Source organism: Salarias fasciatus, chromosome 10 (genome assembly GCF_902148845.1).
Source record: "Salarias fasciatus chromosome 10, fSalaFa1.1, whole genome shotgun sequence".
NCBI classification, from domain to species: Eukaryota; Metazoa; Chordata; class Actinopteri; order Blenniiformes; family Blenniidae; genus Salarias; species Salarias fasciatus.
Genome location: NC_043754.1, coordinates 28,031,899 through 28,044,980, shown reverse-complemented (window position 1 = coordinate 28,044,980; position 13,082 = coordinate 28,031,899). Strand labels below are relative to the sequence as shown.

Genomic DNA, 13,082 nt, shown 5'->3' with positions numbered 1-13,082 from the left:
GGATCCAGCAGAACAACCCCAGACCACCACACGTTTGACAGTTGAAGCCACACACTGTGGAAGCATCCTTTCAGCTGCTCTCCGCCGTACAAAGATCCTGCTGATGAACCCAAGATTTCACATTTTGATTCATCAGTCTATAACGCCTTTTTCCAGTCTTCAGTAGTCCAATGGCAGTGTTTCTTGGCCCAGGCAAGCCTCTTTGTCTTATTCTGACGTCTTAGGAATGGTTGTCTTGCTGCAACTCGTCCAGTCAAACCCGCAGCTCCAAGTCTTCCCTTCACAGTTGAAACAGAGACTTGCTCACTACGACCACTATGAAGCTGTGCTTGAAGCTGTTGTCCTGTGAGCCGCCTATCACGCAAACCGTTTACTCTCAGAAACTTGTCCTCTGATTCAGTTGTGGCTTTGGGTCTGCCAGACCTCTTCCTGTCAAAGTTTGCCCCAGTTTCTGACTTCCTTTTGATGGTGAAGGAAACTGTACTCACTGCCCGGTATTGTTCTGAGATGTATTCTGTTTTTCCGCTTTGTAACCTTACTGTTTGTTTTACCCTCGGGTAGTTCACCACTTACCGTATCATTTCAAGCTACTGATTGGACTTGAGTGACTTGAATTGCAATAAATAACTGGAAAAATTGGGGTGTTCTAAAACTTTTGACCGGTAGTTTATGTACGAGGGGGTACCCAAAAGAAACCGGAATTTGGTCAGAAAACAATAATAATAATGAGTTCCGACTTCTGGCCGTCAGATGTGCTGCAGGTAAGCCTCGTGCACATCTGTGAGAAATCTGAGCTCCGAGAGTGACACTGACGCCTGTCAGGCGCTATTTATAGTAACAGAGTGCAGAGGAGGTCTGCGATTTTTTCCAAAATGGCGACATTGACTGGGAAGCCAGAGCAGCACCTAAACATTAAATTCTGCTTTATGCTGGGAAAAAGAGCAGCAGAAACACTCACCGTGTTGCAGCAAGCCTACAAGGATGATGCTCTGGGGAAGACTCAGGTCCATGAGTGGTCCGGGGGTTTGAGAAGGGCCAGATGTCGGCGCGTCAGGTCCGCTCAGCTGTGAAAACAATGCTGAGCTGCTTCTTGGCTGTCCAGGGTCTCGTCCACAGCGAGTCTGTCCCTCCAGGTCAGACTGTAAATCAGGACTACTACAGGAAGTCCTCAGACGCTCCGTGAGGATGTGAGGAGGAAGCAGAGCGTCGTGGCGGAGTGGAGCCGGTTGATCCACCACCACAGAGCGCCAGCGGACACGGCGCTGCGCCTCACGCAGTTTCTGGAGAAGAATGAGATGAATCTCCTCTCCCATCCGCCTGATTCTCCAGATGAAGCCTCCAGTGACTTTTTCTTGTTCCCCAAGTTGAAGAAGGAGCTGAAGGGACAGCGGTTTGCAGATGTGGAGGAGGTGACAGAAAAACCGCAGCCGGCCCAGAATGACACTTTTACGCACGGGTCTGACGACGCATTGGTGAAGTGGGAGACACGGCTGGAGCGCTGCATTAATGCGGATGGAGATTATTTTGAAGGCGACAGTGATGTTTTATTTTGAAATGTCAGAAATAAAAAGTTACAGTCAAATTCCGGGAACTTTTGGGTACGCCCTCGTATTTATAAATAGAAAGTTAGGGCCTTTTTGGTTTTTCCTTTTTTAAAGAAAGTACAAAAAAAAAAAAAAAAAAAAAAGTTGAAATAAACAAACCGAAACATTGGACAAATGAAAACCGAAAATTCTATGTTGATGCAATTTTACAAACTCCTGATTGTTTTGTTGGATGAGACAAGTTATTCAAGCAAAACAACTTTGTAAGTCTAATAAATTAGGTCCTTTTAAGCCAGGGGTGGGGAACCCTGGTCCTGGAGGGCCGCAAACCTGCATGTTTTCCATGTCTCCCTGCTTCAACACACCTGAATCGAATCAAGATTCATGGCCAAGTCCAGCAGAAAGCCTGATAACGAGCCTCATTGCAATCAGCTGTGTTGAAGCAGGGAGACATGGAAAACATGCAGGTTTGCGGCCCTCCAGGACCAGGATTCCCCACCCCTGTTTTAAGCCATAACTTGTTAAATTGATCCCTTTGAAGTTGCACACATATTACAAGTCTCTCCATTAGAAATATTTGGTGAACAATAGTCTGCCATTCTTGAATTCCTGTCATGTCTGCTTGAAGCCATTTTTTAGTCAAAGGTATCTTGACTGACATTAAAGGTATAATATAGGAATTTTCTCAAAAAGACAAAGCCAAACGTCTGTTACTCGCTTTTTGAAAAACGCGCATGCGCCAGACCATCCTACCTGCTCGACGGCTTCTCCAGAGGAAACGCCTATCAATCTTCTCCAGGCGTGCACGGCTCTGTTTGCAGTTTCTGCAAGCGGCCTCGCTCATAAAGCTTATTATCCAAAACAGTCGCAGTTTCATGATGTCAGACTTGCCATCAGTAAGTACTAGCTGAAACCGAAGCTCACCGGCTACATAAACACTCTGAATGCGCATGGGCAATAAATAGAACGTGATTGGGAGCGAGCACACAACGGCTTGACGAAAGCAGCTCGTCTGAATGATTGACAAACAGACCCACCAGTTATTCTGATGATCCACCCGGAACTCAAAGCAAATGGAACATCCTATATTACACCTTTAATAAAATTCTCATTAAGTATTTCTTTCTATGAGTCGTTATGTTTGGGATTTCTAAGCCCAGGTTCATGTACAAGAAATCAAAGGGGATTTTGATGTTTTTTTTGGGGCTGGAGTAATAAAAATATTAATTATATTTTTCCAACCAAATTCTGTCCAGTTTGATGATGGTTTCTATTGCATTTTACACATCAATTCCGAAGCATAATACTTAATCACCTTTGCCCACTTTGCCGAGAAGATTCTTTCTTTTGTCTTCCGAAGAAGCTGCGAGCCACTTTGTATTCAGAGTCCACAGCGGGTCCCGTTGCACCATCACTAGTCCTTCTTGCCTTTATTTTTAAATTACTGAGTAAATCCATGTTTAATCCCGACAGTAGTAACGGTAATTTCATGCTCCATCACTGGTGACCATGATTGTTTCAGTCAGTGACCTGCCCCCTCCATCTCCTATTGGCTAACACGTCCCCTTGACTTCGTTGGTTGGACTGTAGGATTAACAATTCAAGATCCATAGTTTTGGAAGAGGGTTACTCTGATGGAAAATACAAAACCTAAATAACAGGGCAGGCACAGCTGGCTTTGAGGGGCGGGTGCAGCCCCGCCATGCCAACGGGACTGAACACTTTAACATAGTTGTACTTGATGACATTGTGCGCAGCTCTTGTATGTCGGTGGATTTCATTTCCACTCCATTCTGGCCTTTGTGCTAGTGGTGGCTGGGCTAACTGCCCCTCAGCTGGGCGGTTAATGTGTACTGGCTTCTCTTTAAAGCGATACTTCAACATTTTGGCAAATTGGCCCATTTAGCGCAATTCCTCAGTCATTTCGAACAGCATACTTACTTTTTTTGTGAGGGCGAGCTGTTGTTTATTCAGAAGTGAGTCGGGGAAGGTTTTCAGGACGGACACAATGGAATTGGATGGTATTTTGGTTCCTCCTCGTCAAACTCATCAAATACACAATCCAACAACCCCAAAACACTTTGGTGGACACGTTATAATCCACACATTCACCACGCTGTGAAATATTAATGCAAAATTACGAGATTGAGTTGTTTATGCAAAGATTGCTAAGACGGAACTACTTGTCTGGGCGTAGTGATTTCAAAAGAAAAAGTAGTTCCCAGTATTTGCTTCAGTGTCGTAACACTACAATATTATTTGTTGGTGTTCCACAGCGTAGTGAATGTGTGGATTATAACGTGTCCACCAAAGTGTTTTGGGGTTGTTGGATTGTGTATTTGATGAGTTTGACGAGGGGGAACAAAAATACCATCCACTTCCATTGTGTCCGTCCTGAAAACCTTCCCCGACTCCCCTCTGAATAAACAACAGCTCGCCCTCACAAAAAAAGTAAGTACACTGTTCGAAATGACTAATGAATTACGCTAAATGGGCCAATTTGCCAAAATGTTGAAGTATCGCTTTAACAAGAGTCTGAATGTGAATCATTGATTCTGAACATATTGTTTAGCTTTAGCATTGATGCTTATGGAAACATCAATGGTTTGGTAACACAACAACCTCATATTTTATTTCAATGTTCAATATTCCAAAATGCAAGATACAAGGACTGACTGTTCACTTGCTGTTTGATACGTATCAGTCCCCTACTTCAATCCCAGTTCTTAATTTTCAATCTTTAATGTTTATTTCATATTTATTTGTTATTCATATTGTAGATTCAGTCAAGTTTTCTTCTTTCAGAGCTGATTCTGAGCACTCCAAAGAGGTGGTGAGACCTTATGACTGGACATACACTACAGACTACAGAGGTACTCTTATAGGTGAAGGTGTGCTGATTAAGGTAAGTATTTTTTCAGGAATACAGTACAACATAGTTTTCTTGAAAAATGATTGAGATACTAATGTATCCTGTGGTTTGATTTCCTTCCGAAGGTGACAGAAACAACAGAGCGTATCGACATGGAGAAGCTAAAGGCCAGAGAACACATCATGTTCTTTGATGATGTGCTGCTCTTTGAAGATGAGCTTCATGATCATGGAGTCTCGATGATCAGTGTGAAAATTGTGAGCTGCTACTTTTCAGTTTCATAAGGAACATTCCAAAAAATTGATTGTGATGTGTTTGTGTCTCGTACTGTGTTTTTTATGCAGAGAGTGATGCCCACCAGCTTCTTTTTGTTACTGCGTTTCTTCCTCCGAGTTGATGGGGTCCTGATAAGAATAAATGACACTCGACTGTACCATGAGGCAAGTTATTTCACTTAAGCCAGCATAAACTCTTGTGTAAATTTGATGACAAAATACAAGTTTATCCAGTCTGCACTACACTACACTGAATGGCTGGTGCACTCATGAATGATGATTCTGTGTTTGATTTCAGGCTGGGAAGGATTTCATGCTACGTGAATTTAGCACAAGAGAAAGCAAAATAGCTGAACTGAAGGTGAGCAGGATGCATGTACTAAGAACAAAGGGCAGTCTGCAGAGCTGAGACTACTTATAAACTGTCCTGAAGGCACAATGTATCTGTCACTTTGGGCATTAACCTGACACATTCTTTCATTTTTCTTATGGTTTTTTTTTTTCATGTTTTCAGTTGAAATTCAGTTTAGTGTTGCTAAATGTCTGATGAGCACATCACATATAGTTTTATAGAAAACAGTCTCAAAAACCCAGTCCTGAATACTTCAAGGAGCCGTATCATGCTTTTCCCACCGTGCCAAAGCCATCTACAGTCAACAATAAGCTACTTTATCACCCCCAGCACTACGGAGGACTTTTATATTATGAAGTATTACTAATTCTACGTGCCGTGTTTTCAACATGAAAGTCCAAACAACTTGACTTCTCCTTACCCCGGAACCAGCTTAACAGCATGACCATTGCAAGTATAGACCTATGATACATAAACCCCACGTTGACTGGATTGAATTGTCTACCAGGTTTATATTGTATACATCCATGGTGCCTGCATGCCACTGTCTTGTGGAAGTTGTTCCACAGTTGCTTCTTGATTGGTTCCACCGCCTGACATGAACTGGTGGTCAGCCAGTCGGTTGAGGATCGGTGAGGATTTGCACCTCATTTTCAGTGCCACGCAGTAGACAGGAGCCAGTGTTTCCATCTTTTGGTCCTTTCCACTGACAGCTGACGGGTTCTTTCAACCTGCGCAGGTGTTCCTCGTAGTGAAGGCACCGCCCCGAGCTCTGCACCAGGAGATAATTAACCTGGCTGTCTCAACATAGATAACACTGTTCAATGAGTCTTCTGTAGCCTCATCTGTGTGAGGAAGAGCATGCTGCACTAACTGTATACGCTCAGTTTCTAACCAGGACTGCATTTGTCTGTTTTGTTGGTGAGTGACATTCTTAATGATGAAGGGCTAGAGCTTTTAGTTTCTGTTGGGTTTCTCTCACTGTAGAGCCAGCCTCAAGCCCATTTTACACTGGATGCAAAATGGAGCCATTTGGTGTCGAGAGAACACCAGAGAATCATCTCTTGATGCCCGGGCTGCCTTTGATGCTCGGAGTCTCGTCTGGCGACACAGTGTAGTTCAGGAAAAGTGGTCTGTCCAGGGCAGTGCAGATCACATCCATGCACTGCAGCTGTGAGCAGTACACCTGGCCCACAAACACTTCTTGCCATACCTGTGGGTAAGGCACTTACTTGTATGGTCAGACAACAACTCTGGCGTCTTCCACATCAACCACGATGGTTGCACCAGGTCCACCCAGTTGTTGCAGGCCTCCCAGCAACTTGCCAGGTTTACTGCAATCTCTCTGGCCAGCTTACGGGCCATATATCTGCTGGGGGCCTGAACCCTCTACCAGACTCCCTTTCCTCCACCGGGAGAGTGTTGCTTTCACCTAGGGGTGGTGCACACGATTTGGGATCTTTCGGCAGGGTGTGGTCAGTATACCGTTTCCTCAGGTGAACAGGGGCACTGACCACTCATGTTCTTCCTGAGGGGAACCACCAGCCCTCTGGGCCAGGATGTGCTGGCCCACCCCTGGCCAGAGGGCCTCCTCTACACCCTTCCACCGCTCCCTCTGATCTGGCGGACACCCCGGAGAATTCTCCGGGAGGGCCACATGCTCCAAAACACCAGAGTGGTATTTTGCTGTTTACCTGACAGTTTCGACAGCTGTCAGCTGTCTTCTTCAGAGTGTTTGTCATGTGATTTGGATTATAACTTGGAAGACCAATGAACCTTTTTGGACTAGGGCCACATGCTGTTGCTGGTGGCCTCCTTCTGATCAACTGGTTCCCGTGCTGTGCAGACTCTCTCGCAGTGAACCATACCAGGTTGTTAAGTGGTGCAACATCTGCAGGGACCTCGTGCTTTGCCTGGGCCTCACAGTCTTGGATCTCTTGCAGGCTCCTCTGGATGGAAGTCACCCTCCATCTACCTTGAAGGTGTGTTTGGCAGTAATGTCAGCCCAGCGTGCTGGAGTTGCATTAGCACAGTTGGGAGCCACAACTTGGTGTCGGCTTTCTCAAGAGGGCTCTAAGGCTTGACCCCCAGAGAGCCCCATGGGCCCCAGCATGGGACCTGTACTTAGTGCTGGGGTGTTTTTGTCAGCCTCCCTGTGAGCCCGGCGCTACAGTGGAGCTACAGTGGGGGGGGCTCAGGGGAGCCATCTTCTCCGTGTGACATCAACATGGGAAGCAGAGAGTTTTCACGGGTAGGGGAGGGGCTGCCTCTCTGAGCAGCAGAAAATTGAGGAAAGCTCAAACACGCAGGCACGAAGGAAAAAAAAACGCTTTGGGGTTGTTTTTGATGAGTACATAACTATATAACAAGGTTAAAACATATAAAAAGTGAATTTCGCATGATACAGCCCGTTTAAACACAGTAACAGTAGCTTTAATTAAAGCCGCAAGCGGCACTGGTCGGGACCGAGCCTCCTTGCCGGCTGGCGACTGAGACGTCCACCCACTAACATGGGAGTTGTTACCATCTCCCATCCACTAACATGTAGCTGTTAGCATCTGTCATCCACTAACATGGAGTTGTTAGTATCTTCCATCCACTAACATGTAGCTGTTAGCATCTCTCATCCATTTACATGGAGTTGTTAGCATCTCTCATCCACTTACATGGAGTTGTTAGCATCTCCCATCCACTAACATGGAGCTGCTAGCATCTGTCAGCCACTAACATGGAGTTGTTAGCATCTCCCATCCACTAACAAGTAGCTGTTAGCATTTCTCATCCACTAACATGTAGCTGTTAGCATCTCCCATCCACTAACATGGAGTTGTTAGCGTCTCTCACCCACTAACATGGAGTCCTTAGCATCTCCCATCCACTAACATGAAGCTGTTAGCATCTGTCGTCCACTTACATGTAGCTGTTAACATCTGTCACCCACTAACATGGAGCTGTTAGCATCTCCCATCCACTAACATGGAGCTGCTAGCATCTGTCAGCCACTAACATGGAGTTGTTAGCATCTCCCATCCACTAACAAGTAGCTGTTAGCATTTCTCATCCACTAACATGTAGCTGTTAGCATCTCCCATCGACTAACATGGAGTTGTTAGCGTCTCTCACCCACTAACATGGAGTCGTTAGCATCTCCCATCCACTAACATGAAGCTGTTAGCATCTGTCGTCCACTTACATGTAGCTGTTAACATCTGTCACCCACTAACATGGAGCTGTTAGCATCTCCCATCCACTAACATGGAGTTGTTAGCATATCCCATCCACTAACATGTAGCTGTTAGCATCTCTCACCCACTAACATGGAGCCGTTAGCATCTGTCATCCACTAACATGGAGTTGTTAGCATCTCCCATCCACTAACATGGAGTTGTTACAGCATCTCCCATCCACTAACATGGAGTTACTAGCATCCCTCATCCACTAACATGGAGTTGTTAGCATCTCCTATCCACTAACATGGAGTTACTAGCATCCCTCATCCACTAACATGGAATTACTAGCATCCCTCATCCACTAACATGGAGTTGTTATAGCATCTCCCATCAACCTACATGGAGTTACTAGCATCCCTCATCCACTAACATGGAGTTGTTAGCATGTCCCATCCACTAACATGGAGCTGTTAGCTTCTCCCATCTGCGTTTGAGAGTCACTGAATGAAGGCACTGAGTGTCAGAGTTTGATTGACAGCTGCTGTCAGCTGTGTAACTGCACTGTATGCCCATATATGGTCATGTCCATTAGAGTGGGAGAGAGGAGACAATAATGGTTTCTGTTTGGGAAACAACTGCTCCTTGTTCCATCCCTGTTTGGCAAAACTGAACAAAAAATATTACGTTTGATAGGAAAATTAGTTGTCTTTCAGTTGGTGAGGCTTTCAGAGCAGTCAGACTTTTAGTTTGGACCGTAGAGGCCTCAGTTTGTGAGATGCGCAAGATTTTTCCCCATCCGGCCACCATGCCCGGAGGGCAAGGTCTCTATTGTTATTCGTTCGTTTATTGTTCTTCTCTATAAAGGTAATAATAATAATAATAATAATACATTTTATTTGTAATGCGCTTTACATTTCAAAAGAAATCTCAAAGTGCTACAAAACAAGATTAAAAACAATTCTCGGGCAGAAATACAAAGATCAGAAAAAAAAAAAAAAAAAAAAAAACATAACATATTAAACATATTAAAACTTCAAGTCAAGACCAAGATGGAGAAGACAATGGATCTAATAGGCCTTTTGAAACAATAAAGTCTTTAGGCCTTTTTTAAAGGTTTCCACACTTAGTGGGGCCCTCAGCGTCTCAGGGAGAGCATTCCACAGCCGAGGGGCCACTGCCTGGAAGGCCCTGTCTCCCATGGTGGAGAGTTTAGTCCTGGGTTGTTGGAGGCAGTAGGTGGAAGAGGAGGAGGAGCGGAGACTTCGTGTGGCGGTATGGGGTGTAAGTAGTTCGCGGAGGTAGGACGGGGCAGTTCCATGTAGGCACTGGTGAGTGAGGAGGCAGACTTTGTAGTGGATTCTGTATTTGATTGGCAGCCAGTGGAGAGTTTTGAGTATCGGTGTGATATGATCGAATTTGCGCCTCCTCGTCAAGATCCGGGCAGCACAGTTCTGAATGTGCTGCAGCTTTTGCAGATTCTTGCCAGGGATCCCGACGAGGAGGGCATTGCAGTAATCCAGCCTGGAGGAGATGAAGGCATGGACCAGCCTCTCAGCGTCTGGTTGGGAGAGGGAGGGGCGGAGTTTGGCGATGTTTTTGAGGTGGAAGAAAGAGATTTTACAGAGGTGGTTTATGTGGGTTTCAAGAGTGAGCTGAGGGTCAAAGATGACTCCAAGATTTTTAACAGAGGATGACAGGGAAATGTTATGACCAAAAATGGGAATACTGCTGAAGGGGAGGGACCGAGTTTGATGTGTTGTACCAACCAAGATGGCTTCTGTTTTGTTGCTGTTTAATTGAAGAAAGTTTTCAGACATCCATGCCCTTATCTCCTCCAGGCAAACACAGAGTGCTGGTGGTAGAGCTGAGGGGAGTGCGGAGTCCATTTCTATGTATAACTGAGTGTCGTCAGCATAGCAGTGAAATAAGACATTGTGTTTTTGAATGATATGACCAAGGGGAAGCATGTATATGGAAAAGAGGGTTGGACCGAGAACTGAACCTTGTGGTACACCACAGCTTACCGAATGGGGGAAAGACTTGGATTTGCCGAGTTGCACATATTCTATTCTGTCCGTGAGGTAGGATTGGAACCATTTGAAAGTGGTTCCAGTGATACCAATCACTGATTGGAGGCGATGGAGCAGAATGGTGTGATCGACGGTATCGAAGGCAGCTGACAAGTCCAGTAACAGGAGGAGGGATGGTGAGCCCTGGTCCGCAGCCATGAGTAGATCGTTCATGACGCGGACCAGAGCTGTCTCTGTGCTGTGTGCAGATCGGAAACCAGATTGAAATTTTTCATATAAGTGATGGCTATGAAGATGGGAATGTAGTTGGGCTGCAACCACCTTTTCTAGTACCTTGGAGAGGAAAGGTAAATTTGAAATAGGCCTGTAGTGGGCAAGGATTTCGGGGTCGAGAGAGGGCTTTTTCAGATGGGGGCGGATGACTGCTGTTTTGAGAGCTGGAGGGACCTGACCGGACTGGAGAGACTGGTTAATGATTTCCGTGATTAGTGGACTAATGGCCGCAATGTTGGATTTCAGTAGGGAGGTAGGCAAGGGGTCCAGAGGGCATGTGGAGGGTTTCATGTTTTTTATGATCCTCTCCAACTCTGAATGAGTGATGTTTGAGAAAATGGCGAATGAGTGTAGTGGCATAGGGAGAGTGGTATCAGAGAGGGGTGAGGCTGTAGTAGGGATGTTAGACCGGATTGAGGCTACCTTATTGGTGAAGAAGTCCATGAATCTGTTGCACTGATCGGTGCTGACATCGGTGTGTGTGTGAGAGGGAGGTTTGATCAGTGAATTGATTGTTGAGAACAACTGTTTAGAGTTACTGGTGCTGTTTGAGATTTTATAAGAGAGATATTGAGACCTGGCTGTGTTTAGTGCTCTAGAATATGATTGTTGATGCTCGCGGTAGGCCTGTTTATGCACATGTAAACCACTGGAGACATCTTCGTTCCAGGGCACGGCCAGCTGTTTTCATTTTGCGCAGCTCTGGGGTGTACCATGGGGCAGATCGGGAGAAAGTAACTGTTTTAGTCTTTAGGGGTGCATGTGACTCAAGGATGTTATGAAGATTTAAGTTATAGTGGTCAACAGAACCATTAACTGATGGGAACTGCGTGACTGGTGAGATTTCCTGTATGTCGTGGTTGAAGAGTGTCGTGTCTATTTCTTTTAAGTTTCTGAACTGGATTTGCCGTCTTGTTTTTGGGTGGGAACCTGCTAGGGGCAGTTCCAGAGAGATGGCCTTATGGTCTGACATTCCCAGGTCGAAGACTTGCAAGTTTGTGATTGCAGGGACAGCGTCGGTTATTACAAGATCGAGTATATGACCTTTTGCGTGAGTGGGTATTGTGACATGCTGGGAGAGATGCAGATAGTCCAGGAGTTCAAGGAATTCTGCAGCAGGGCGATTTGTAGGACAGTCAACATGCAGATTGAAATCTCCCATTATAAGTGTATTTTGTGATGTTGCACAAATTGATGTGAGAAGCTCTTGTAGTTCATTTATAAATCCAGGACATGTTTTTGGAGGGCGGTAAATGAGGACAAATGTTAGTGTTTCTTTTTGTGATCTACATTTGAATGTAAGACACTCAAAGGTAGTCAGCTGTGGTTGTGGGAGAGGGGTTACGATAAGGTCTTTATGGTAAATGACAGCAAGACCCCCTCCACGACCAGAAGTCCTGGCCTTCTCCAGAAAGGAGTATCCTGGGGGACAAGCTTCATTTAGTGTGATGTAAGATTGTGGTTTGTGCCAGGTTTCAGTAAGGCACATCATATGCAATTGGTTATCAAGGATATGGTCCAATATTAGTCCGGTTTTATTTGTAAGTGATTGAGAATTGAAAAGTGTTATTTTGATTTTGGATATGGGCTGGTGTTTTGGAAAAGTCCGGAGAAGGCGGAAATCCACCCCGCGTTTTCCATGTCTCCGGCGTGTCTCAGCCTGACGTAATCTGTTATTGTTCCTTGTGGTGGTCGTTCTCGGATGACGTAGCTGCCAGTGACGCGTTGCGTGAGCGCCGGTGAGATGCCGGCAAAGTTGTGGTGGAAGCAAGCTGGTGGAGTATTCCCCGTTCTGGGCAAGGATCGGCGATCTTCGCGCAGAATGTGGTCGGCGGTTGTGGAGCCCGTGCCCCTCTGCGCTGACTGGAGCGGCTGGGCTAGAGTGCGCCGGGTGGAGGTTGAGATCCAGCGGGGCTAGCACCCGCGTACTGTCCCAGTTGGAGACGCGACTCCCGGGCTCCATCCCGCTGATCGCCTCGGCCGTCCTGGGCACGGGTGACACCGTGACACTCGCAGGGAGAGCAGATGGATGGAGGTGAGTTGATTGAGGTGCGGTGTAGAAAGAACAAGGTGAGAATACCTGAAAGTTATGGATGTTGCTCCCATTAGCGGCGATGTTAGCATGGTGGTGGCTCTGGTCTGGTCCGAGGTTGATGGGGCCTGGACACTGGTGGATGTCCCCAGATAGCAGGAGGCAGATGACGATGACAAGAGCGATGGTTTGCCGTTGTTTCAGTGCAGTTTTAGTAGTTGATTGACGGAAAAGGTGCGGATGAATGAACGTAGCAGCCAGGGCGTACTTTCCGAATCCAAAATGTTTGCATCCGTGGGTTGTCATCGGCTTGTTTAACAATGACAGTTTCAGGTCGTAAAAGTAATGATCCGACGGTGTCTGACTGACACCAGAAAATGTCACGAACAATATAAGAATGAATAGAGCCGAGACTACTCCTGCCATACCTGGCGCCGCCATCTTGCTAATGCGGGAAGAGTGCGTTCACACCGGACGCGTTGCAAGCGTCACAGGCATCACTGACGCCTCAAAGTTGACGCATGTAAAGTGTGG

General features: G+C 46.0%; 1 protein-coding gene across 1 annotated transcript in view; it reads left to right on the top strand.

Moving 5' to 3' along the window:
• tiprl (TIP41, TOR signaling pathway regulator-like (S. cerevisiae)) overlaps positions 1-13,082 on the top strand; it is a 41,923-nt gene that overhangs the window by 25,112 nt on the left and 3,729 nt on the right. Inside the window, exons 4-7 of the mRNA XM_030101548.1 lie at positions 4,350-4,449; positions 4,542-4,673; positions 4,761-4,856; positions 4,990-5,052. Of these exons, the coding sequence (XP_029957408.1) occupies positions 4,350-4,449; positions 4,542-4,673; positions 4,761-4,856; positions 4,990-5,052 (391 nt within the window). The remainder of the gene's footprint in view (positions 1-4,349; positions 4,450-4,541; positions 4,674-4,760; positions 4,857-4,989; positions 5,053-13,082) is intronic.